Source organism: Scyliorhinus torazame, chromosome 1 (assembly GCF_047496885.1).
Source record: "Scyliorhinus torazame isolate Kashiwa2021f chromosome 1, sScyTor2.1, whole genome shotgun sequence".
NCBI lineage: Eukaryota > Metazoa > Chordata > Chondrichthyes > Carcharhiniformes > Scyliorhinidae > Scyliorhinus > Scyliorhinus torazame.
Window position 1 is genome coordinate 94,466,503 of NC_092707.1, and position 27,116 is coordinate 94,493,618.

The window sequence follows — 27,116 nt, forward strand, 5'->3', positions numbered from 1 at the left end:
TCGAAAGGGGTATGGGGAGAGTGTGGGAGTATGGTGTTGGGATAGAGGATCAGCCATGATCATATTGAATGGCGAAGCAGGCTGGAAGGGTCAAATGGTCTACTCCTCCTATTTTCTCTTTTTTTAAATTCGACTTACAGTAAATGACAGTATTCCATTAGCTTCCTAATAACTTGCTGCATCTGCATCCTATCTTTTTGTAATTCATTTACCAGACACCCAGATTTCCCTGTATCACCAAATTTTGCAACCTCTCTCTATTTAAATAATATACTGCTTTCTTCCTGTCAAAGTGGCCAATTTCATATTTTCCTACGTTATGCTCCATCTGTCAAATTTTTGTGTTCCTATTTTTTTATTTAACTTACCTGTATCCCTTTGCAGACTTCTTATGTCCTCTTCACAAATCTCTGACTACCTTTGTGAACAGCAAATTTAGCAACTATGCATTTGGTCCCTCATCCATTGTTACAGATTGTAAATGGTTCAGGCCTCAGCACTGATCCCTGGGGCACTTTTAAAAAATGTGTTCATGGGATGTGGGTATCGCAGGCTGTGCCAGCATTTATTGCCCATCCCTAATTGCCCTTGAGGGGGCAGTTAAGAGTCAACTACATTGCTGTGGTCTGGAGTCACATGGAGATTTCCTTTCCTAAAGGACATTAATGAACCAGATGGGTTTTTATGACAATCGATAATGGTTTCATGGTCATCATTAGACTTTTAATTCCAGATTTTTATTGAATTCAAATTTCACTCTGCAGTGGGGGGATTTGAACCTGGTCCCCAGAACATTACTCTGGGTCTCTGGTTAACTAGTCCAGCGACAATACCCTAAGCCACCACCTTCCCAGTTAAAGCTTGCAAACCTGAAAAGCACCCATTTATCCCTACTCTCTCGGCAGCACCCTTGTCCAAAGTAAAAGTCATCATCATGAAGCCGCACGCTATATAATCACTGTAGTTGCAGACTTTAGGTGACAGTTTTCTTTAAGGGGTTACTAAGAAAACAGCATTAAGATATTACAAGGTTCATATTCAACTAAGCACTTCTTAAAATAATAGTGAAAATAACAGTCAAAATATATAGAGTTATGCTCCTGCCCCAAATGTACCTCAGCCACATGCATAACCAGAGACGAACACTTGGGCAGTATATTCAAATTTTGCAAATCCGCCATCCTAAGCCTCTTTGGACAAGATTCCCAATCCATGCCGAAGTCGGATTACTTTTGTACAGTGGGTCTCAGTCCACTGGGAATAGCTTTGAAATTACCCAAGCCGAAGTTAAAAGTGGAATAAGGACATTTTCATCCCATTAGTCTATGCTGGATTTAACCCATGCTATGGAAGTGAAAGGCCATTGTCTAATCAAATACAGTTCTGTTTGTACATCATGTTCATTACTGCCTGAAGTAGTACTAATACCTCGCAATGGGGCACCGTACCTACTTTCAGCAGTAAGGTCCAATCAATAATTTTCAATATTTTTCATATTTTTATCAAAGGAAAACCTACAAAGAAGGTATTTAAGTTCCAACAAATTGAAGTGATCTGTGCAGATTCCTGCCATGGAATTTATATAATGTCCGATGTAACTTTGTATGTTCCAGTTAGCAGCAGTTCTGCTTCTGAAGTAAGCCTTTTCTTTCCTCTGCAACTGGAAAACAGTCTGCTCTGTAACCCTTTACCAAAGTTTATGGTTTTTATTTTTTTTTGCTAACCTCTAAAGCAAGTACCAACCAAATTTGTGCGTTAACTAATGCTTTCAGGGTTGAACATCCATTTTCTGTTTGGTGTAGCTTTGCGGAAGCTCGTCACCAAACTGCTGAGAAAAATTCTGTTTTCCTATGCAGAGCATAATTTCTCTTTGTAGAGGGACATGCACCACTTTAGCCCAGAAGTCTTAGGCACAGATTACAAAGAGCCAAGGCTTAGGAACCCACAAGTGTGAATGGGGTCACTGGATTTCAATCACCTAAAAATGTGCGCCATGTCAGCACAATGCATCGGTAAGTTTTCTGCAAGAGCCACACTACTTGTTAAGGCATTGGCTTGCAGGGTCAATCTAGGATTGAGCTGGAAAAATCCCAGCCTCTCAGAAAACAGTCAACCCCTCCAGGTCCCACAATCAGCACAGCTTCGGAGTACTGTACACCTATGTAGCTCAGGTATTTGATGACTAAAGATTAATTAGGTTCCAGTCAATCTTCACAATGTTTTGTAACCTGCATTTTTAAAACTAAATTCAAGGGACGTGTCGCTGGCTGGGCCAGCATTTATTGCCCATCCCTGATTATCCTTGAGAAGGTGGTGGTGAGCTGTCCCTGTCGTTTAGGTACACCCACAGTGCTGTTAGAGAGGGAATTTGACCCAGCGAAGGAATGGCGGTATATTTCCAAGTCGGTATGGTGAGTGGCTTGGAGGGGAACAGCCAGCTGGTTGTGTTCCCATGTGTCTGTTGTCCTTGTCCTTCTAGATGATATTGGTCATGGGTTTGGAAGGTACTGTCGAGGAGATTTGACCTCTAAGAGAAACAACTTGCATGTACAATATCATAAAGACAGATAATGCTTGTTCTCTTTGGAGCATATAGATATGATGGCCATGAAACGATCAGCTCATCCATCGCACCTCCCCCGCAGTCATGATAGCTGGAACCTCCAGGGCAGCATGGTAGCATAGTGGGTAGCACAGTTGCTTCACAGCTCAAGGGTACTAGGTTCGATTCCAGGCTGGGTCACTGTCTGTGCGGAGTCTGCACGTTCTCCCCGTGTCTGCGTGGGTTTCCTCCGGGTGCTCCGGTTTCCTCCCACAGTCCAAAGGTGTGCGGGTTAGGTGGATTGGCCATGCTAAATTGCCCATGCTAAATTGTCCTTAGTGTCCAAAAAATGTTATGTGGGGGTTACTGGGTTACGGGGATAGGGTAGACACGTGGGCTTCAGTAGGGTCCTCTTTGGAAGAGCCAGTGCAGACTCGATGGGCCGAATGGTCTCCTTCTGCACTGTAAATTCTATGATTTCTATGTCTAGACCACCCCCACAGGCGACCCCGACCTTGACCCCAGCAGCCATAAAATCTACTAAATCTACTGGGGTATGCAAACAAAACAACTTCTGGAAATGTTATTTCAGATCTCCTGAAACAATTGAGTCCAGTCCAGGTGATCACTAAATCTACATACTTTATCTGTTAATCCTCTCAGCTGCTACAGGACACAAACTTCTGTCTGAGCCAAGAGCTAGTCTTGGCTTCCTCTTGAAGGAATGATCATTCTCTTTGTCTCTCCTGCCCTGTAATTTAATTGATGAATTGGATGACTATAATGTAAGTTTTGCCAACAATTATTTCACTTCATTGATATTCTTTGGTTGTGAAGTGTTTTGGAGAATCTTGAGATATGATTCTGCATTATATAAATTCAAGTTCTAATTTTCTTTCTCGGTTAGGCTACTGAATCTGTAATTGCTTTCTCTTTATAGTTCAATAGTACCTGAATCTCAAACACGAAGATGAGTTAGACATCATAAAGCTATTACTTCAACCTTTACTTCAGGCAGACTGGTCTTAATTTGTCTTGCAGGTTAGTTGCCCCAGTTGGTCATGTTTCAAATTTATTTTCCCGTTTCTCCTCCGATTTATTATTGGTTGCGTTAGCCACTGGAGTGACTTGTCGCTGGCTGACACTAAAGTGGCATAATGGCAGTTGTTCTGAATTGCCATTTGTTGAGATCATCGCATCTGGTGATTTCCCCTCAGCCTCGCTCTGCCCCCTTGATCCATCTGCCACAGTCATCAAATTGTATGGTCTGTTGGAACCCATAAACCCTCTTCAGATGGTGTAATCACAGTTATAGTTGTGGAAGCTATGTTCCCATGGCCACCTATCAGACTGCTAATCAACTTGCAGATCCTTTCCCTTTTCACATCACTCTCCATGATGCGGAAAACAAAACAAAAGGTAACTGTTGGTTTCTATCTCAAAAGTATATATGGCTGAACCCATATTATTTTGCAGAAGGGATGTGGATGGGGTTCACCTTGCTTGAACTCTCAAGTAATGGGGTGCTTTCCATCCCGAAATAGGCCCCTGCTTTATCTTGCATGTGGTTGAATCCGACATGGAATATCTGTTCTCCTTACTGACTGCCAGGAATTATCAAAATTAATGATTATGAGATAATCTTATAAACTGTGTTGTACATAGCTAGAGTAGCTCATACAGCACAATGGAACAGAGTATTACATGAAGTACAATCATTAACAGGTTGTAAAGTTGAATAAGATTTTTCCTAATGGATAGACAGTTGCTTAATATCAGGTGGATGAATTACCACCCTGCAACAAAAGGTTGTGTTGTCCAGGTCACTGTTATATAGCTGGCTGGTGTAATATGATGCAGCTTGTTTCCAGGGGGTGTTATGTTTCAAAGACCTCATGAAAGGTGGCGGGGTTGCCCATCATCAGAATTTTTCCGCATGACAATTGTAGCAGCTAATGCAATGTTCTAAAAAATATTTTCCTCCCATCACATTTAATGTTTAGTTTTGAAAGATTTGTTTACTTTTGAAGGAGGATTCTCTTTAGCACTGTCGTCTCTGTGGTCTGAGAGATTAAAGAGCAGTTTGAATAAACTGAGCAGTTTAAGAAAACTAATTAACAGCCTTGGCCACATTACTGGGAGCTTCAGTGGAAGCAAATGGTGTGCTGGATAATAGCGTCTGAAATTTCTTTCTCTCTCTTTTCCCCTTTATAGAATTTATTAAAGAAGCAGATTGAAACTAGGACAGCTGACGGACGGAGAAGAATCACGCCCTTTTGCATTGCTCAGTTAGACACTGGGTAAGAGGTCTTTTCAATCCTCTTTTGAAAAGTTTTGAAATGTTACTGCACAGTTAAGAATCCATGAGGAAACCAATCAAGAAAATATTATTCTAAGATACATGTGTGTTTCATGCTAAATACAGAACTGGGAGTGAGTAAAAAGCAGTAACTTAAGTCTGTTTTGTTCAGTTAATTTTCAGAGATCTGCATCCTAGCTTGATGTCATTCAGCCCCTGTCAATTAATTACAGATTTGTAACTTTCCCAGCCAATGACTTTGGCGTCCCTTTTAATATGCATTATGGCCAGCCTAGTTTTATAAACCACCTCTTGCTTGTGCAACTAGGAAGGCTCAAACTCAGTAGGTCATTGTGTTGAGATTACCGTGTTAACAGAGGGAACCTCACTTATCACCAGCTTGGGCACACTGTATGTATAAGTACTGATATTTTATCTCCGGGTTGGTGGAAACAGAGTATTTGACAGTTGTTCTGTCTGGATGATTCAGAGCACTGAACACTTTGCAGCAGAAAGTGTTCCACCTGTGATTCTGCTTAAACTGATTTGATTTTCCTGCAATTGCTTAACCCTTGGGAGAGTAAGACGGAAGCTGCAGTAAGGTTCATGGCCACTAAATGTTGCAAGGCTACATTGGGAGTCTGGTTATGGCTGAGTGGGTTCTTTTGATTGCTGGAGAAGCTGCTTCTGGTTAAACAAAGAGGGGAAACATGAGGTATTTGCCGCTGGCAGTGACCTGGTTGTGTTTACAGTGCAATGTTCTGAACTTTATTGGTGAGTGTTCTCATAAGAAAATGAGAAATAGGAGCAAGAGTAAACTATATGTTCTGCCATTCAATATGATAATTGGTAACCAAAGATGCAGAGAGCGCAGTGGGAAATATTTAAAACTGTGTGCAACAGAGCCCAGGAAAAATATAAGCTGCTTAAAACAAGAACAAACTAAACACTAATGAGACATCATAGATTAATAAAGACATGAGGGGAAAAAACTTGCAGAGGAGGGAAGGGACTTCAACTGAGTACATGGCTTTGAGAGGAAAGCAAAATGAGAATTTGGAGAGACTAGGAGAACAGTCAAAATATTAGGAAAGCAAAGAGAAATTATGAAATTAAAACATATCAAGAAGCTTAAAAAGCTTAAAATATTCTATTGGCATGTAAACACAAAAAAGTAAAGTTGGGGGTGGCAGTGGTGCAGTGGAATTGTCTTTGGACCTGGTAATCCAGAGACGCAGAGCAAGATCTGGGGACCTGGGTTCAAATCTCGCCACGGCAGAAATTTGAATTCAACAAAAAGTTGGAATTAAAAACTCTAATGATGATCATGAAACCATCATCGATTATTGTCCTTTGGGGATGAAAATCTGCCTGCCTTATCTGGTCTGGCCCACAATGTGACTCCAGGTGCCATTTGAAATGGAGGGCAGTTAGGGACGAGTAATAAATGCTGGCCAGCGATGCTCACGTCCTGTAAAATGAATTTTTAAAAGATGGTCAGATTAATATTACAGGAAGCAACAGTGAATAGTAGGAATCAGGTCTCAGCAGACTGCATGGCAACTGTGGACAATCGTATGCTGATATGGGGATATTAGAGGGATGCATGAAAGAATTGAGAAAGCACTGAACCCAGCAACAACAAAATCAACTCCCTTGAAGACAAAGACAGGAATGATCACCACTGAAACTAGCAAGCAGACTGAAAGGTGGGTCAAGCATTACCTTGAACCCTGTGCAACAGAGAACACTGTCATCAAAGAAGCTCTCACAGCTATTCCAGGCATTCCTATCATGGAGGAGCTGGAGAGTGAGCCCACCATAGTAGAGCTCAACAAGGCCATTGACATCACCCATAGAAACGTCATCTTCCATCAACATTTACATCTCACTCTGGAAGTCGTTGACAGCTTCACATACCTTGGATCAACAATTATCAACAGCCTATCCTTTGATGCTGAAATCGGTGCCAAGATTGCTAACGCCACAACTATCATGTCAAAGTTGAGTGTGAACTAACACAAACTAACCAAAAATAACAAGCTCCAAAGGGTTGTGCTCTTAGCACCTTCCTTTGTAGCAGTAAAGCGTGGCCAACTTACGCAAGCAGAGCAATGTGGCTGCAAAGCTCTCATTTCAGCTGCCTGAGACAAATATTGGGCATCCCCCGGAAGTAAAGACTGCTGAATCTGGAAGTGCACCAGTGTGCAGGGATCCCTAGCATGTTTGCCCTCTTGTGTGAGCGTTGACTGGGCCATGTGAGCCAGCATTGGATGATGGCTACATTGTCAAAGACAATGGCAAGCGTGCTATTGGCACAAGACAAACAGATCACCCAAGTCTGCAGGACACAGATGTCTGCAAGCAACACCTAAAGTTGATCGGAACCTGAGTTGATGCATTGCAAATCTTTGCTGTCGATTGCAGCGCCTGGAGACATGCAGTCAAGAAGGGTGTGGAAAAAGCAGAGGGCAAAAGAAGTGACCAGCAGGTGGAAAAGAGAGCCCAGAAGTCCGAAAACTTGGAAAAACATCAGTAAACCAAAAGTATAATAATGAATAGTCAGCATGAATTTAAAAAGGAACGGTCTTGCTTGACCTTGAATTCTTTAAAGACGTAACAAACAGAGAGAACAGACAAGGGTAATGTATTAGATATATTATATTGATATTTCCAAAAGGCCTTAGATAGGATACTATATAACAGACTAATGAATAAGGTCAGAGCATGCAGAGTTAGAAGACGAGTAGCAGAATAGTGAAAGGCAGAAAAGTGTATGGGGTATTGTTTTATTCATTCATGGGATGTAGACGTCGCAGGCTGGGCCAGCATTTATTGCCCATCCCTAAATGTCCCTGAGGCGGTAGTTGAGAGTCAACCACATTGCTGTTGATCTGGAGTCACATGTACCCCAGAATCACATGTACGCCAGAGCAGGTAAGAATAGTAGATTTCCTTCCCTAAAGGGCATTAGTGAACCAGATGGTTTTTTATGATAATCGCCAATGGTTTCATGGTTGTCGTTGGACTTTTAATTCCAGATTTTTATTGAATTCAAATTTTACCATCTGCAGTGGCTGGTTGTGGGTCCCCGAAGCATTACTTGGTCTCTGGTTTACTAGCCAAGTGACAATATCACTATCCCATCGCCTCCCCCAAATTGGTAACTATGCATTATGGCAGAAGGTGGGAAGTAGATGGCACAATGATCAGTGCTGGGACTCCTGTTGTTCATAATTTATATTAACGATTTGGACTTTGGAATCAAAAACACAATATCTAAGTTAACAGACAGGGCAGCATGGCGGTGCAGTGCTTAGCACTGCTGCCTTACAGCTCCAGGGTCTCTGGTTCAATTCCGGCCTCGGGTGACTGTCTGTGTCGAGTTTGCACTTCTTCCCCTTGTCTGCATGGGTTTCCTCCGGGTGCTCCGGTTTCCTCCCACAGTTCAAAGATGTGCAGGTTAGGTGGATAACCCCTTGGTGTCCAATAAGTTAGATGGGGTTACTGGGTTACGGGGATAGGGTGGAGGAGTGGGTTTAAGTAGAGTGCCCTTTCCAAGGGCTGGTGCAGACCCGATGGGCCGAATGTCCTCCTTCTGCAGTGTAAATTCTATGATTCTATGGAATTGGGAGGGATAGACGATATTGTTGAGGATGGAAACTAATCCTGGTAAAAATACTAATAAGCTTGGATGACCATACATCTGGCAATTGAATTGTAACATAGTTAAGTCTACACTTTTGTAAGAAAAATAAGTAAGTCACGTTTTACTCAGAAGATAAGAATGTCGAGCAGCCAAGGAAGCTGAGAGAACAAATACGTGAATTACTAAAGGTTGTGACACAGATCTATAAGGCCATGAAAAAAGCAAGCCAACCATTGGGGTATGTTTCCAGAGAGATAGAATGAAAATAGAGATGTAATGCTACATTGTATTGAACCTTGGTTAGAGCACACTTGGAGTACTGAGTACATTACAGATTGCCATCTTATAAAAAGGATGTCTAAAGTTGTGCACATTAGATGGATTGGCCATGCTAAAATTGCCCCTTAGTGTCCAAAAATGTGGACGTTAGGTGGGGTTACGGGGATAGGGTTGGGGGTGGAGCGGGGGGCTGGACCTAGGTAGAGTTCTCTTTCAGAGGGTCGTTGCAGGCTCAATAGGGTATGATTCTGTGTTGAGGCTCTGGAGGCGGTCTAAAGATGATACCAGATGATACGGATTAGAGCTATGAGGGAAAGATTCAAAGATTGAGTCTTCTTTCTCATCAGAAGAGATGGCTGATCAAATAAAGGTATGTAAAATTCTGATGTATTTTGGCATCTATCTCCACTTACGGAAAAGTGCAAAACTGGGGGCCTTCAAGAAATCAGATCGTAAATTCAGAAGAGATTTCTTAACCTAGTGTGTAGTGAAATTGTGGAACTTGATGTCACAGGGAGTGGTTAAGATGAAGAGTATAGATACATTAAGAAGAAGTCTGACAAGAATATAAGGGAGACAGGAACAGAGGGTTATAGAATCAAAGAATGGTTACAGCAGAGAAGGGAACCATTCAGTCCATTGAGTCGATACTGGCCCGCTGCAAATCACATTTAGCAAGTCCCCGCTCCCCTTTTTTCCATAACCTTGCAGATGCTTATTCAATTACCTTTTTTCTTCCTGCAGATGCTTATTCAATTCCCTTTTGAAAGCCATGAGTGAATCTTCCTTCATCACCCACTTGGGGCATAAATTCCAAAGCCTAACAACTTGCCGCACAAAAACACTTTTCCTTAGGTTGACGTTAGTTCTATTGCCAATCACTTTAAGTCAGTGCCCTCTGGTTCTTGAACCTTCCGCTAACGGGAACAATTTCTCTCTATCTATTCTCTTTAGACCCTTCAAGATTTTGAACACCTCTATTGAATCTCCTCTCAACCTTCTTTAAGGAGAATAACATCCCTGAAGCCCCTCACCCCGGAACAATTCTCATAACTCTTTTCTGCAGCCTCTCTTTCACCTACACACCCGTCTTAAATTTCATGCCCAGAATTGGACGCAATACTCCAGTTGAGACTAACTTGCATTTGGATCCCATGTGCATTTTTAACCACTTGCCCAACCTGCCCTGCTAGACTTCCATGATTTGTGAACATATACACCCAGGTCTGTCAGTACCTGCAACCTTCTTGTGGAATGTACCTTTTTGTTTGTACTAGCAAACACCCAGAAAACATGAGCAATTTAATTAGAATCCCATGCCCTCACCCATCATGCCATTCTTTTCTTCCCATGCCATCCTCTGCTATAACCGTTCACTCCTCCCATGCCATTTCATCCTTCCCATGCTACCCATCCAATGCAGTTCCCTTCCTTCTGTGCCATGCCCTTCCTCCCCTGCCATCCCCTCTCACCCATGCCATCCACTCTCAAGGCATTTCCATTTTGACCCCAGTCAACATGTAGTTGGTAAACACTATTTGCCTTTAGCAAATCCGTGCTGTATTTCCCTAATTAATCCACACTTGTCCAAGTGACTATTGATTTTGTCCAGGATCAATGTTTCTAAAAGCTTTCTCACCACAGAGGTTAAACAACTGGCCTGGAATTGTTGGGATCACCACTGTTACAGACGCCTGGTCAGCTCTCAACTGCACCAGAACAATTACTTTAAAGTTTTAAGACGGTGCGGAAAGATTGATTCGTTCCAGGAGTGATAAAATAAGAAATAGGACTTGGTTATTTTATGAACAAACTTTATTAAAACAAAATAAAACAATATTTCAACTTTTAAACTTCAACCCTCACAATAACCAATTAATTGTAGTTTCTGAACCTTAATGCACTAGTTCCCATTAAACAACACTTTACAGTACATGCAGCTCTCATGCCACTTACACTAGCAGCCAAAGGCATTTACGAAGCAATTTTTTTCTGTTGGGGACATTCGTTCCGAATCCTTTTCTAAAGTCTGCCTTGGTGGCAACTTTCATGACCTCTGTCAGCCGATTTCAAGAGCCTTCTTTGTAACTTTCATGACCTTTCTCTGTTGATTTCCAAAGCATTCTGCCCTGTAACTGTTCAGAATAGCATTCTTTCTCTCTCTCTCTTTCTCTAAGTTTCTTCCAGCTCTTCAAACCTGGGTTTCCAGGTTTGAATCCATCAGCATTATCTTGGCTGTTTGATTGCCCTCTCCCATTTATACAGAAGAACAGAGCCATGCTATTGATATGCAACTAACCTCCCATTGATGGACAAAGAGGCCGCCAGACTCTGCAATGTGCTAATAGCTGGTCAGCAGGAGACAATGGATCTGGGTCATCCTGAGTATTCCCACAAATGAGTTTCAGTCTGACTGGGAGAGTGTGACTCGGCCAGGCGTGGGCATATATCTCTGACCCTGTGCTAGCAGGGTTTTTTCCCCATTTCAGCCTGTTTAACCCCTAAATTGCATGATACATCTTCAATATCATTTCTGGACCCAATTTCCTAATATCTCCCTTGGGTAACATCTCCCTGAGAACTAGTCACAATCTCTGTGGCATTTAAAGCCTTTTCAGCATATTTTCTCCACCCTTGTAAATATCTGCATGAGCCTCCCTTTTCTAGCACATGGCACCAGGAATAATATGGAGTTTATTTCCTGAGAGGTCTTGTTTCTTAGTCTCTTTCCTAGATCCTTAAAATCTACCTGCAGGACCCCAACCCTTTTTCTATCAATAGACAGTCACCACAATCTCTGATCATTTAGCTCTCTCTCTCCCCCCCCCCCCCACAGTGTTCTGTGACATCCTGGACTCTGGCACCAGGGAGTTACGCTGATGGAGCTGGATGGCACCAGGGAGGTTATGCTGATGGAGCTGGATGAAGGAGGATGGGAAGAGGCCTAAGTGGAGCATAAATTACTGCAGCCCTGGTTTGGCTAAATGTTGTGACAGAAAAGTATATTCTGCACATGAGTTAAATAGGGATTTTCTTGGTCTGTTGGCTTTTTCAAAAATATGAATAGGTATTGTTGGCATCATTAAAGAAGAAATGGGTGAGAGATTGAGAAAGTTATTACATTAACTGTATCAGATCAACTGCAGGTGTTATAGAAACACCCATGGGATCATTGGCCATCTGGATTGGTGCTAATCAAGTTCCTTCATGGCGCATAATAACTCCTTCCAACTGGAACCTCCTGTTAATGACCATGTCTCTCCTGAAAACCCTTGCACAGTCCAATTCAGTAACTGCAATTCTTATCTCTGTGAATAGTCGCACCTACCAGATGCAGTGTACCGTGTAATTCTACCTGGCCAGCTCTGCTAATGATGTAATCAAATGAAAATGTAATGAAAATCGCTTATTGTCACAAGTAGGCTTCAAATGAAATTACTGTGAAAAGCCCCTAGTCACCACATTCCGGCGCCTGTTCGGGGAGGTTGGTACGGGAATTGAACCGTGCTGCTGGCCTGCCTTGGTTGCTTTCAAAGCCAGCGATACACTCCTTATTTAAAACCCTTGGTCCTGAAATTCCCTGAAACCCCAAAGAAACATCAGTTTTCAACTCTTTTCACCCTCCCGTTTTATATTGTGGATATATATGTTCATGATATTGAAACCTGGGCATGGTTGATGCTGCCTCTCAGGCAAAACGGCTTGTGATAAGCTGATACTTCTCCATCTACTTGCTGCTGCTTCCGGAATGTGTAATTCCCACCAGGACCAACTTCTTGCAAATGGTAAACTGCTGCCTGAAGTTCCCCTAACTTTCCTTTCGATGCTGTGCTTTTTCAAGGGTCAAATGATTTTAAGCGGCAAAAGTTAGCAAAATGTCATTTGTCAACTGCCAGGAAAATGAGTCCAGTTATAAATCATTTATCATCATAAAATTTACAGTGCAGGCCATTCAGCCCATCGTGTCTGTATCGGCCCTTGGAAAGAGCATCCTACTTACGCCCACACCTCCACCCTATCCCCGTAGCCCAGTAACCCCACCCATCCTTTTGGACACTAAGGGGCATTGTAGCGTGGCCAATCCACCTAGCCTGCACATCTTTGGACTGTGGGAGGAAACTGGAGCACCCGGAGGAAACCTGCGTAGACACTGGGAGAAGGTGCAAATTCCACACAGTCACCTGAGACCGGAATTGAACCCAGGACCCTAGAACTGTGAGGCAGCAGTGCTAACCACTGTGCTGACTAAGGGATGCTTTTCCTATGCTTTTGAATCTGCTTCTTCCCTTACTGTCTGTCTCATTTTAATCAGCAGCATGCTGTGAAGTGCCAGTATTCAATGAGAGTCAAAGTTGATGGGCAGTTACAAATTGCAAGACCCACCCATTGGCTGAGGGTAGAAATCTGTTCACCAGGTGTAAGAGTGAGAGTGGCCTGTAGAAAACTGCTCTCCTTTACTCCCTGCGATAGGTAACTTACAAGATTGAAGATTATAGTTGTCCTTCTCTAGAACAGGAGTTAAAGCTCCAGTATAATCTGCCTTTCTCATTGCTACCAGTGAATATTTAAAAGAGGTGCTGGCATAAATGGCCTCAGTTGCACTCCAGATAAGATTGGCTCGTGGGCTGAGACATTCATTGATATCCAATTAGGATCACAGAAACTGGAGTTGGCCAATCAGCCCCTCGAGCCTATTCGACCGTTCAGTTAAATCCAGGCTGATCTGTGTCTTTGCTCCATTTTACCTGCCTTGGTACCGTATTGCTTAATACCTTTGCCTGGTTGAAACCTATTGATCCAGATGAGTTGACTTTGGAAATGTATGATGCATAGAATAGTTACAGAACAGAAGAAGGCTATTTGTGTAGAACAGCAGCAAGTGTTTAACTAGGAAATGGAAGCCCCATCTGCTTCAGTAACTAAGGCCTGTGACTACATTGTGGGACAAGTTACTAAGTAGTTGCTGTTTGCCATTGGAGCTCCTCCACAAATGTCTCCTCAGCATAATGCCTTCTTCTGGATTCAAATATTTGTGTTCTGAAGAATTCTGCATAGTGAGATGAGATAAAAGTGTTTCTGTCTATGGTGTGGTTGATAAACATTCACCTATAGTTCAGAAAGTCATGGGTTCAAGCTGAGGGAGTGAGTGCTGCATTGTCAGAGGTAACCCCTCTGCTTGAGACGTTACAAAGAGGCTATTTGTCACCACCCAGGTGCAACTGAAGATCAGAGAGTCCTGCAGACTTGTCCAACATTCCTTCCAGACAGTATTGTTGAAAAATAGATCATCCATTCTGTTTAATTCTGTTTGTGGGGTGCTGCTATCCACAATGACTGAAGTGATGGTCACAACCTTTCAAACTGATTTATTGTGTAACACTTTAAGATATTTCAATATGTTGATATGTTAGGCAAGTGAAAGTATTCAAGTGACGTGTACTGATTGCTCATCATGTTGATGGCAGTTGCACTACTGTTCATGTTTCACTTATAGTCACCTTTTAAAATTTATGCTGTGACGTTTTGTGCTAATCAGTGTCTTAAAGGAAATAGTATTGGGAGGGATTTGAAGGAAGAGGATAAGGCAAAGTGGTTTTGGGAGCGATTGCTGAGTGGCTGAAGGTGTTGGGTACAGAAGTTCTCGGGGTGGGTGAAGGATTAACATTCCAAAAAACTCCCAGGGCAAAGATATTGGCCTGAATTCTCTGGCCGTTGGGATTCTCTTTTCCCACCAGCAGCTGACCCCGCCCCCGGGTTTCCCGCTGCCATGGGGTAGCTTCAATGGGAAATCCCATTGACGAGCAGCGGGAGTGGAGAATCCCACCGCCGGGAACCATGCGGCTGGGGGAATGGAGAATCCTGCCCAAAACAATACTCTTCTTTGATCTTGGCGTCGTCACGTTCTTCAATTCAGTCTCTCTCCAGAAATATAATCGGTTGTCTCTTGGTTCCACTGGTGATATCCTCGTCCCTGTAACTTGTTCTGTGAGTTTTTCCTTCAATTCAATCCCTTCTTACTCAAATCTTCCCAACTATGTCTTCTGCGATCGATGCTTCACCAGAGATAACTATTAGCCTGGATCAACTTGCTCAGTTTTTCTTCCAGAGCCATTGAAATCTGTTTGTAGGAATGGGAAACGAGGACGATGTCCGTCTTTGAGGATAGTTCACCTTGGAGCACTTTGGTGACAGTGTTCTTTGAAGAGATATTCTTTGAAGAGGTAACCAGTACAGTCGACAAGGGGGAGCCAGTCGATGTGGTATATTTGGACTTTCAGAAGGCGTTTGACAAAGTCCTGCTTAAGAGATTATTGTGCAAAATTAAAGCGCATGGAATTGGGGGAAATGTATTGAGGTGATTAGAAAACTGGTTGGCAGAGAGGAAGCAAAGAGTAGGGATTAATGGGTCCTTTTCAAATTGGCAGGCAGTAACCAGTGGGGTACCACAGGGATCGGTGCTGGGACCCCAGCTATTGACAATATATATTAATGATTTGGATGAGGGAACAAAATGTAACATCTCAAAGTTTGCAGATGATACCAAATCAGGTGGGAGGGTGAATTGTGACGAGGATGCAGGGATTCTACAGCAAGATCTGGATAGGTTGGGTGAGTGGGCAAACCAATGGCAGATGCAGTATAATTTGGATAAGTGTGAGGTTATTCATTTTGGAAGCAAAAACAGGAAAGCAGATTACTACCTGAATGGTTGTAAATTGTGAGAGGGGAGTGTGCAGCAGTACCTGGGTGTCCTTGTGCACCATTCGCTGAAGGTAAGCATGCAGGTGCAGCAGGCGGTAAAGAAGGCTAATGGTATGTTGGCCTTCATTGCAAGAAGTTTCGAGTATAGAAACAGGGATGTGTTGCTGCAATTGTACAGAGTGTGGCCACACTTGGAGTATTGTGCGCAGTTTTGGTCTCCTTCTCTGAGGAAGGATGTTCTTGCTCTCAAGGGAGTGCAGCAAAGGTTTACCAGACTGATTCCAGGGATGGCGGGACTGTCATATGAAGAGAGATTGACTAGGTTGGGATTGTTCTCGCTGGAGTTCAGAAGAATGAGGGGGATCTCATAGAAACTTCTAAAATTCTAACAGGACTAGACAGGGTAGATGCTACCAATGATGGGTGTGTCCAGAACCAGGGGTCGCAGTCTGAGAATTCAGGGATTCATTTCGGAGACATTTCTTCACACATAGAATGGTGAGCCTGTGGAATGAAATGAAATGAAAATGAAATGAAAGTCGCTTATTGTCACAAGTAAGCTTCAAATGAAGTTACTGTGAAAAGCCCCTAGTTGCCACATACCGGCACCTGTTCGGGGAGGCTGGTACAGGAATTGAACCGTGCTGCTGGCCTGCCTTGGTCTGCTTTAAAAGCAGCGATTTAGTTCTGTGCTAAACTAGTCCCACTAGTGCTAAACTAGCCCCACTAGTGCTAAACTAGCCCCAATTCATTACCACAGGAAGTAGTTGATGCTAAAACTTTGAATATATTCAAGAGGTGGCTGGATGTAGCACTTGGGGAGAATGGGATCAAAGGCTATGGGGAGAAAGCAGGATTAGGCTATTGAGTTGGATGATCAGCCATGATCGTGATGAATGGCGGAGCAGGCTCGAGGGGCCAAAAGGCCTCCTCCAGCTCCTATCTTCTATGTATGTATGTTCTCGATACCACAGGCACTAATTTATGTAAATGTGTACATGTTAAACTCACCAAAGAAATTATTCTTTAAAAATGGAATGTACCACAGATAATTAACCATATAAATCTCTATAATGCATGGCTGAGGTAACTTCAAACTACAGGTAACTAAAAATGAAAAAAGGCCATTTATAAATGATGCATTTTTGTTTCATAAATGTATGAAAAAATTAAACACACTGATAATGTTTCTCATGTATTAAGTATGATTAAGCTCCTCAAAATGACCATTTGCTTTGAGAAGCTGTCTTGAAGCCAGGTTAAGTGGAATTGTGTCTCTGTGTTCAGTAGTAGTAATGTCTGGACCTGGGTCCATTCATCCCAAGGGTTGGGCACCCTGCTTGTGATGCTTAACTAATTGAACTGATTATCGAGCTGCAGAAAAAAGATGGTGTGAGGGAATTGCCTCTTTTAATTCCCTGCCCATGCCTCCCCATCCCATCAAGAAAGTGAAAGTGAACCCTCGGAAGGCGACGGGCCCAGACGGGATCCCTGGTCGTGCACTCAGAGCCTGCGCGGACCAGCTGGCAGAGGTATTCACGGACATCTTTAACCTGTCCCTACTCCACTCCGAGGTCCCCACCTGCTTCAAGAAGACCACCATCATACCGGTACCAAAGAAGAACCAGGCAACGTGCCTCAATGACTACTGACCAGTGGCCCTGACTTCAGTCGTAATGAAGTGCTTCGAGAGGTTGATCATGAAGCGCATCACCTCCATACTCCCAGAACGCCTTGATCCACTGCAATTCGCATACTGCTGCAACCGGTCCACATCAGACACCATTTCCCTGGCCCTACACTCATCCCTAGAGCATCTCGAAAACAAGGACTCCTACATTAGACTCCTATTTATTGACTACAGCTCCGCCTTCAACACCATAATCCCAGCCAAGCTCATATCAAAGCTCCAAAACCTAGGACTTGGCTCCCCACTCTGTAACTGGATCCTCGATTTTCTGACCAACAGACCACAATCAGTAAGAATGAACAACAACGCCACCTCCACAATAGTCCTCAACACCGGCGCCCCGCAAGGCTGCGTACTTAGCCCCCTACTCTACTCCCTGTACACACACGACTGCGTGGCAAAACTTGGTTCCAACTCCATCTACAAGTTTGCTGACGATACGACCATAGTGGGCCGGATCTCGAATAGCGATGAGTCCGAATACAGGAGGGAGATAGAGAACCTAGTGGAGTGGTGTAGCGACAACAATCTCTCCCTCAATGCCAGCAAAACTAAAGAGCTGGTAATTGACTTCAGGAAGCAAAGTACTGTACACACCCCTGTAAGCATCAACGGGGCCGAGGTGGAGATGGTTAGCAGTTTCAAATTCCTAGGGGTGCACATCTCCAAAAATCTGTCCTGGTCCACCCACGTCGACGCTACCACCAAGAAACAGCGCCTATACTTCCTCAGGAAACTAAGGAAATTCGGCATGTCCACATTGACTCTTACCAACTTTTACAGATGCACCATAGAAAGCATCCTATCTGGCTGCATCACAGCCTGGAATGGCAACTGCTCGGCCCAGGACCGCAAGAAACTTCAGAGAGTCGTGAACACCGCCCAGTCCATCACACAAACCTGCCTCCCATCCATTGACTCCATCTACACCTCCCGCTGCCTGGGGAAAGCGGGCAGTATAATCAAAGATCCCTCCCACCCGGCTTACTCATTCTTCCAACTTCTTCCATCGGGCAGGAGATACAGAAGTCTGAGAACACGCACGAACAGACTCCAAAAACAGCTTCTTCCCCACAGTCACCAGACTCCTAAATGACCCTCTTATGGACTGATTTCATTAACACTACACCCTGCATCATCCGATGCCAGTGCTTTTGTAGTTACATTGTATATGTTGTGTTGCCCTGTTATGTATTTTCTTTTATTCCCTTTTCTTCTCATGTACTTAATGATCTGTTGAGCTGCTCGCAGAAAAATACTTTTCACTGTACCTCGGTACACGTGACAATAAACAAATCCAATCCAAGAGCGCTGTTGATGATCCAACTTTGATTTAGAACCTTCCCAAGTGGTTCCTCATGATGCTAATTAAGCTGGGTGGGTGCTTCTGTGGCTGGTGGCATCTGCTGGAGATGTTTGTGGGATACTCTTCCTTGTGGATTTGGAGGTTGGGGGGGGGGCAGCGCTCGTGGGGATATTGGAAGAAAGTGAAGAATGGCTAGAGGGGATCAGATGATGGCTTTATCTTGTTACAAATGCCAATGGCGATGAGCCTCAGAAAAGTCAAAGATTATCTGAGAAACGAACAGGAGCAACGGCCTATTCAGGGCCGCTGACTGCAATCAAATCGTATCTTTTTATGCAGCAAATAAATAAATATAATTATGGAATTTTCCACTCTGCCATCTTATTTTTAAAAAAAATCTTTTTATTGGCATTTCTCATATTTATAAACAGTTGTATATATACACATCACATTTTCCTAGCCTGCGCTGAAATTCCGAAAGGCCAGCAAGCCAGTCTGCAGCTGTGGGTGGTGCTGCCGATCGCCAGCCGAGCCGGATTCTCCGGCGTGCGATTAGGGAAGCGAAAGCACGGGCGTTGGCCTCCTTCCCCATGTGTAACTCTGGCTGCTCCGATACCTCGAAGATTGCCACTATTGGGCATGGCTTCACCCTCACTCCCACAATCATGGACATTGCCTCGGAGAAGGCTGTCCAGAACCCAGCAAGCTTGGACAAGCCCAAAACATGTGAGTGTGGTTGGCCGGGCCCCTCTGGCACCGCTCACATTTGTCTTCCACCTCCGGGAGCAACCTGCTCATTCGGATTCTGGTCAGGTGCGCTCTGTGCACCACTTTGAGCTGCATTAGGCTTAGCCTTGTGCAGGGGAAGGTGGAGCTCACCCTGCTCAGTGCTTCGCTCCAGAGTCCCCATCCTACCTCTGTCCCCAGTTCGTCCTCCCATTTTTGTCTGATCTCGTCCAGTGGAGTCCCGGCTCTGTCCAGTAGCTGGCCGTATATTTTCCCACATAGCCGCCCCCTTCTCATTGCTTGTGCCTATCAGGTCCTCTCGTAGTGTGCTTTCTGGGGCCGCAGGGTACCCCACTGTCTCTTTGTGGAAGAAGTGTTTTATTTGGAGATGTCTCATTTCCTGTCCTTTTGCTAGCCTCCACTTCCTCGTCAGTTTGTCTAGTGTCGCCAGTCTGTACCCTACGTAGAAGTCCCCGACCGTCAATGTGCCCCCGTCCCGCCTCCATCTTTTGAAGGTGGTATCTAGCATGGTTGGGGGGAATCTGTGATTGCCGCAGATGGGGGCCATGGGGGACATTTTAGTTATCCCGAAGTGTTGTCTGAGCTGGGTCCATGTTCTCAGTGTGGCCACTACCACTGGACTTGTTGTGTATCTTGTTGAGGGGGATGGGAGTGCTGCTGCAGCCAGGGCCCGGAGGGTCATTCCTTTACAGGATGCCTCCTCCATTTGTACCCAATCTGTGTCAGGTTCTTGTACCATCCCCTTACTCTTTCTGCCGTTGCTGCCCAGTGGTAGTATTGTAGGTTTGGTAAGGCCAAGCCCCCTTTGATTTTCCTTCTTTGCAGTGTCTGTTTTGGGATTTCCACTCTGCCATCTTGTACACTCCAAATGATCCTTTTGATTTCATCCCCGTCTGTGAGATTTTAAAACTCTTAGGTCAACACTACTTCGAGGGCTATGTGCTGCAAGTGTCCTTAAAGGCCTCAGATCTGCATTGTAGCAAAGGATAGCCCAGATCCCTTGAAAGGCTGAATTCAAGGTAAAACAATTAGAGAAGCCTGGGTTTGGCATCTGTAAATTAAGCATGATTCAGTGTCAGACTCTGAGCTATGACAGAAGTAATGGTTTGAATTATTGAACTCCACAAGATTATTGTTTTCATTTGATTCATTCTAATGCAGTATTTAATTAGTCAAAAACCATCATGTAAGTAAATTTCGATGCCATGAAAAAGCTAGTCTCATGAACTGCCTTTTGTTTTGTTCTGTCATTAGGGATTTTTCGACCGCTTTTTTTAATAGTGTACCCATCACAGGGGCACTTCCAGGGTCAGTGCTGCCTTCACAGATCAGCCAGCCTCAGCCTTCCTCAGACTCTAATGCTGCCAAGTCCGTCTCCACTAAACTAACTCAGGATCCTGCACCAGCCACTGCAAAGTCAGCTGAGGATACCCCCAACAAAGACGGGTAAGGTGCACAAGACTGAGCACAACTGGAATACACCAATACATGGGCATACAATCCCAGCTCATATTAGTCACTGAGCACAATGCTCTATGTCAATCTGGTCAGATGCAATAATACCCAGTAGAACTAGTGAGTTATACCTTTAGGGACTGAGGAGGGCCAGCTTATCTCATTCTGAATATTTGATTAGTGCTTAACAAAAAAAAAATGTTTGTTGCCTAGGGTTGTTTGTAATGTCCCACAGAAAGTATAGAGAAGCAAAACATAACTGTTCCCCCTCCCCCAGTCGAAAGGAAGGAGCGTGACCCAAAACAGGTGCAGTTGGGCAGTGGTGGTTATAATAGAACAGTGCCATTTAGGGGCAGGAAATTAGTACTGCAGAAACACAATGCAACTGAACAAAAACAAGATAATTAATTCAAAAGTAAAGGACTGCGGATGCTGAAATAAAAATAGAAAACGCTTGACATACTCCAGGATTTTCAGCATCTGTGGAGTTAGAAACACGTAACATTAAATTAGAAAGATAATTAATCCCACTTGAAGGAGAGCCAAAAGTATATCTGGTGCCATTGTTTGGGAGCTAGGTTTGAATTCAGTTCGGACTGATAGAATGGAAACATTCCCTGTTGGCATTACGGATTCAGCTGCCAGCATAATTGGTTCACAGTGCAAGACCAACCTCTAATTTGTTACTAATATTAGTGGTCTCGGTTGCATCACAAAGTGACAACTGGATGCGTCGCATTGGTGCAGTGGGGATGTGCTTTTCTGAAATTGGAACATCTCAGAAAGATATTTATTCTTTGGCGGCTATGACCTGGGAGTGCTTGAGGCTGTCACTGAGCCACTGAAGTTGCCATCAATAACATAAGTACCACTCAAACGGAAGTAAAAGCAGATGTGTGTTCAGGTCCTGAAATAGAGTTGAGCAAGCTTGGTTCACTTTGTTGCTGCTGTACTAATCTTCAGCCTATAAACTATAGGGTTCCAAAAAAATAACAGAATTCATTTCAAGTGCTTTTTTCCTGAAGTGGAACCTTATTCGGATCCAGATCTTGGGATGAACGTTTGTTTTAATTCTTTGTCTCATTCCTTAAGTGATAAAATATTCTCCTACAGTACTTTTAACCAGCTGCAGCAGTGAATTTCACACGGTCTTGGATCTTTTGTAGTTCGGGCTCTTGGCATTTTCTTTGACACATTACTGGAATAAATGGATACCGCTAATTAACCAATAGCAGTCAGCCTATTAGCTGCACTATGTACCCCAATATAACTTTTCTGATATTTAATAGAATGGCTTTCGATTGATCAATCCAACTGACTTTTCGATCATCAAGAACTCTCTCAGCTTCTCTGAGATGGCTCTGCTCTTCACCCCCTCCCCCACTCAAAAGGAAGGAGTCCGCTGAACTGTGGTGATTATAATAGAGCAACAGTGCCATCTATGGGCATGTAATCAGTGCTGCAGCAACAAAGGACAACTGAACAAAAACACAGTAATTAATTCAACAGAAACACATTGCAGAAAACCTCCCTGGAGGTTTACCATTGACCAGGAGCTGAACTGGTCTCGCCATATAAATACTGTGGCTACAAGAGCAGATCAGTAGCTTTGAATCCTGTGGCGGGTAACTCTCCTCCTGACCACTCTCTCCCCCCACCCCCCCAAAAGCATGTCAACCATCAACAAGTTACAAGTCAGGAGTGTGATGGGATATTCTCCACCTGCCTGGATGAGTGCAGCTCCAAGAACGCTTGAGAAGCTTCATACCATCCATCACAAAGCAGCCCGCTTGATTGGTGCTGCAACCACAAACAGTCACTCCCTCCACCCCCTCCCCAGTAGCAGCAGTGTATACCATCTACAAGATGCGCTTCAGAAACTCACCAAGTTTCCACAGACTGCACCTTCCAAACCCACAACCACTGCCATCTAGAAGGACAAAGATAGCAGATACATGGGAACACCATCATCTTGAAGTTCCCCTCCGATTCACCACCATCCTGACTTGGAAATCTCTTGCTGTTCCTTCACTGTGACTGGTGCAAATCCTGGAACCCCCTCCTTAACAGCACTGTGGGTATACCTTTACCCCATGCAGTGATTCAAGAAGGCAGCTCGTCACCACCTTCTCAAGGGCAATTAGGGATAGATAATAAATGCTTGCCTAGTCAGCGATGCCCATCCCCCTTGAATTAATTTCTGACAAAATAATCGTACAAAATAGGAACAGAAGAAGGCCATTCGGCACCTTGAGCCTGCTCCACAATTTAATAAGGTCATGGCTGATCTGTCTGTTGCTGCAACAAAAACAGGAAATGCTGAAAATGTTCAGGAGCTCCTGAGCATATGTGGAAAGAAAAGTTGTTGCTATTTCAAGTCGATTTAACTTTATTCCAAAGGTAATTAATTCCCCTTGAAGGGGAACCAAAAGTATAATAATAATAATAACCTTGTATTGTCACAAGTATGAAGTTACTGTGAAAAGCCTCTAGTCGCCACATTCTGGTGCCTGTTCGGGTAAGGTGGTACGGGAATTGAACCCGCGCTGCTGGCCTTCATAGAATTTACAGTGCAGAAGGAGGCCATTCGGCTCATCGAGTCCGCACCGGCTCTTGGAGAGAGCACCCTACCCAAGGTCAACACCTCCACCCTATCCCCACAACCCAGCAACCCCACCCAACACTAAGGGCAATTTTGGACACCAAGGGCAGTTTATCATGGCCAATCCACCTAACCTGCACATCTTTGGACTGTGGGAGGAAACCGGAGCACCCGGAGGAAACCCACGCACACAAGGGGAGGACATGCAGACTCCGCACAGACAGTGACCCAAGCCGGAATCGAACCTGGGACCCTGTAGCTGTGAAGCAATTGTGCTATCCACAATGCTACCGTGCTGCCCACCGTACCGTGCCTTGTTCTGCATCACAGACCAGCTGTCTAGCCTACTGAGCTAAACCAGTATATGGTACTATTGTTTGAGACCTTGAGTGAATCCAGTTCAGACCGATGGAGTATAAAACTTCTCTGTTCACTTTAAAGGTTCAGGCCCCATTATAAGTGAACCAACCTCTTAAATTGTTCCCAATATTAGTTGTCTTTGTTGGACCTCAAAAAGGACAACTGGGTTTGTCACCGTGAGCAGGGGGCTGATTTTCTGTGATTGCAACAGTGCAAAAGGTCTTTACTCTTTGGTTATTGACCTGGGAATCATTGGGTCTGTCACTGGGTCCCTTGAAATGGCCAGAAAAAAGTACAACATTTAAGACCGAAGTCAAGACAACTGCATTTTGAAATGCTGAAATAGAGGAGTTTACTGAGTTTGATTGCACACTGGGCTAAATCGCTGGCTTTTAAAGCAGACCAAGGCAGGCCAGCAGCACGGTTCAATTCCCGTACCAGCCTCCCCGAACAGGCGCCGGAATGTGGCGACTAGGGGCTTTTCACAGTAACTTCATTTGAAGCCTACTTGTGACAATAAACGATTTTCATTTTCATTTCATGTACTGAAGTACAGTGAAAAGTATTTTCCTGCGGCCGAGGGAACGTACACAGTACGTACATAGTGGACAAAAAGAATAATCAACAGAGAACATTAACAAGTGGTACATCGGCAAACAGTGATTGGTTACAGTGCGGAACAAGGGGCCAAACAAAGCAAATACACGAGCAAGAGCAGCATAGGGTGTCATGAATAGTGTTCTTACAGGGGACAGATCAGTCCGAGGGGAAGTTGTTGAGGAGTCTCGTAGCTGTGGGGAAGAAGCTGTTCCAATGTCTGGATGTGCGGGTCTTCAGATTTCTGTACCTTCTGCCTGATGGAAGGGTCTGGAAGAAGGCAATGCCTGGGTAGGAGTGGTCTCTGATAATGCTGTCTGCCTTCCTGAGGCAGCGGGAGGTGTACACAGAATCAATGTGGGGGTAGCAAGCTTCTGTGATGCGTTGGGCTGAGTTCACCACACTCAGCAGTTTCTTGTGATCTTGGACCAAGCAGTTGCCACACCAGGCTGTGATGCAGCCTGATGGGATGCTCTCTATCGCACATCTGTAGAAGTTTGTGAGAGTCGATGCAGACATGCCAAATTTCTTTAGCTTCCGTAGGAAGTAGAGACGTAGTTGGTCTTTCTTGACTGTTGCATCAACGTGTGTGGACCAGGACAGACTGTTGGTGATGGTGACCCCCAGGAACTTTAAGCTATCGGCCATCTCCACTTCGGAGCCATTTGAGTTTGGTCCATTTTGTTGCTGCTGTAAAGAATGTCATGCATGGATCAGTTTGTAGCACTTTTGTAAAAGATTCCATGGCAAAGGAAATTGAGAGACCGATCAACAGAAATGCAGTAATAATGGGCAACTTCAATTCACATATATAGGGCAAACCCAATTAGAACTGATGCTGTGGAGGGGTGAATTCTTGGAGGGCATTTGGATTGGGTTTCTGGAGCAATACGTTGAAGAACTAAAGAGGGATCAGGCTACTTTAGAGTTAGTATTATGTAATTAGAAAGGGCTAATTAATAACCTTGCTGTAAAGGAACCTTTCAAAAATTGCGACCATAATCTGATCGAATTTTACGTTGAGTTTGAAAATGATATAGTTCATTCTGAAACTAGGGTCTTAAATCTGAACAAAGAGAACTATGAAAGTACAAGGGACAGTTGGCTATGGTGGATTGGGAACGTATACTGAATGACGGTCAATAGGAAAGGTGAATCAACCATCGCTAACAAAATAAGGTTAAAAGAAATTGCATTATATCAAAAGAATTGGCTTATAAGGTTGCCAGAAAAAGTAATAAGCCAGAGGACTGGGAGCAATTTAGAATCCAGCAGAGGAGGACCACAAAACTGATAAAGAAAGGGCAAAGAGAATATAAATGCAAGCTAGTGAAAACAGAAAGGTGGACTGTAAAAGCCTCTTTGGGTATGTGAAAAGGAAAAGATCAGCAAGGATCACATATGGGTCTATTAGAGGTGGAGACAGGAGAATTTATAATGGAGAATAGGGAAATAGTGGAGAAACTAAACAATTGTGTTGTGTCTGTCTTCATGGAGGAAGATGCAGAAGGGAGGGGCTTATGAAAATGAGGAACTGAAAGAAATTAGTATTAACAATCAATTAATTGAATTGATAAATCCCCTGGACCTGATGGGCTACATCTCAGAGGGTTGAAGGAGATGGCTATAGAGATAATACATGCATTCAAAATAATTTTGCTCAGGTTAAATTAATGAGCAAGAAGATGGCAGATGGAATATAATGTGAATCAATATAAAGTTATCCACTTTGGTAGGAAAAAAAAAGGCAGAGTATTTCTTAAATGGTTAGAGGTTGGGATATGTTGATGTCCAAAGGGATCTACATGCTCTTGCTAATGAGTCACTAAACGCCAGCATGCAGGTACGGCAAGCAATTAGGAAGGCAAATGGTATGTTGGCCTTCATCGCAACGGGTTTTGAATGCAGGGGCAAATATGCCTTGCTACAATTGTATTGAGCCTTGGTGAGACCACGGCTAAAGAATTAAGACTAAAATGTGCAGTTTTAGTCTCCTTATCTAAGGAAGGATGTACATTCCATAGAGGGAGTGCAATGGAGGTTCACCAGACTGATTCCTGGGATGGCGGGATTATTCTATGGGGGGAGATTGAGGAAAATGGGCCTGTAATCTCTAGAACTTCAGATAACGCGAGGTGATGTCACTGAAACGTACAAAGTTCTTGCAGGGTAGATGTAGGTGGATGTTTCCAGTGGCTGGAGACCTGGAAACGGGGCCACAATCTCAGAATAAGGGACAGGCCATTTAAGACTGAGATGAGGGGGAATTTCTCCACTCCGAGGGTGGTGAATTTTTGGAATTCTCTAACTCCAGAGGGCTGTGGAAGCTCGGTCTCTGAGCATGTTCAAGACAGACCTCCATAGATTTCTGAAGACCAGTGGCATTAAGAGATGTGGGAATAGCCAGTTAAGTGGCATGGGGGTTGATGTTCAGCCATGATCTAATTGGTGGAGCAGTCATGTGGCCCCAATGGCCCACTCCTGCTCCTATCTTCTGAATAGAATACTACACTCCTGTGGCCTGTCCCTTATTCTAAGACTGTGAATGAATAAGTTAAGCAATCACACAGTGCAGCTAGCAGTAATGGCTATAATGCTGGTTTTCTGCACTTTAAAGAATGCTTGTTGATCGATCGATCCAAACAACTTTGTGAAATTATTTTGTGTGTTAGACAATGACTATGTTTGTTATATTTGATTCATTTTCACATGTACCGAGGTACAGTGAAAAGTATTGTTCTATGTACCATCCAGGCAGATCGCTCCATACATGAAACCATAGAACATATGAAAAATACATGAGGATTCATAATGAAAATACATAAACATAGACAGCGGGTGAAGTATACGGTATATAGTCCTACAACTGTAGAGAAGATGCATAGGAA

General features: G+C 43.8%; 1 protein-coding gene across 1 annotated transcript in view; it reads left to right on the forward strand.

Annotated features, from left to right (window-relative positions):
• The window catches only part of hira (histone cell cycle regulator a), a 166,780-nt gene that overhangs the window by 88,103 nt on the left and 51,561 nt on the right, over positions 1-27,116 (forward strand). The window contains 2 exon segments of the mRNA XM_072498209.1: positions 4,757-4,842; positions 20,469-20,660. Of these exon segments, the coding sequence (XP_072354310.1) occupies positions 4,757-4,842; positions 20,469-20,660 (278 nt within the window).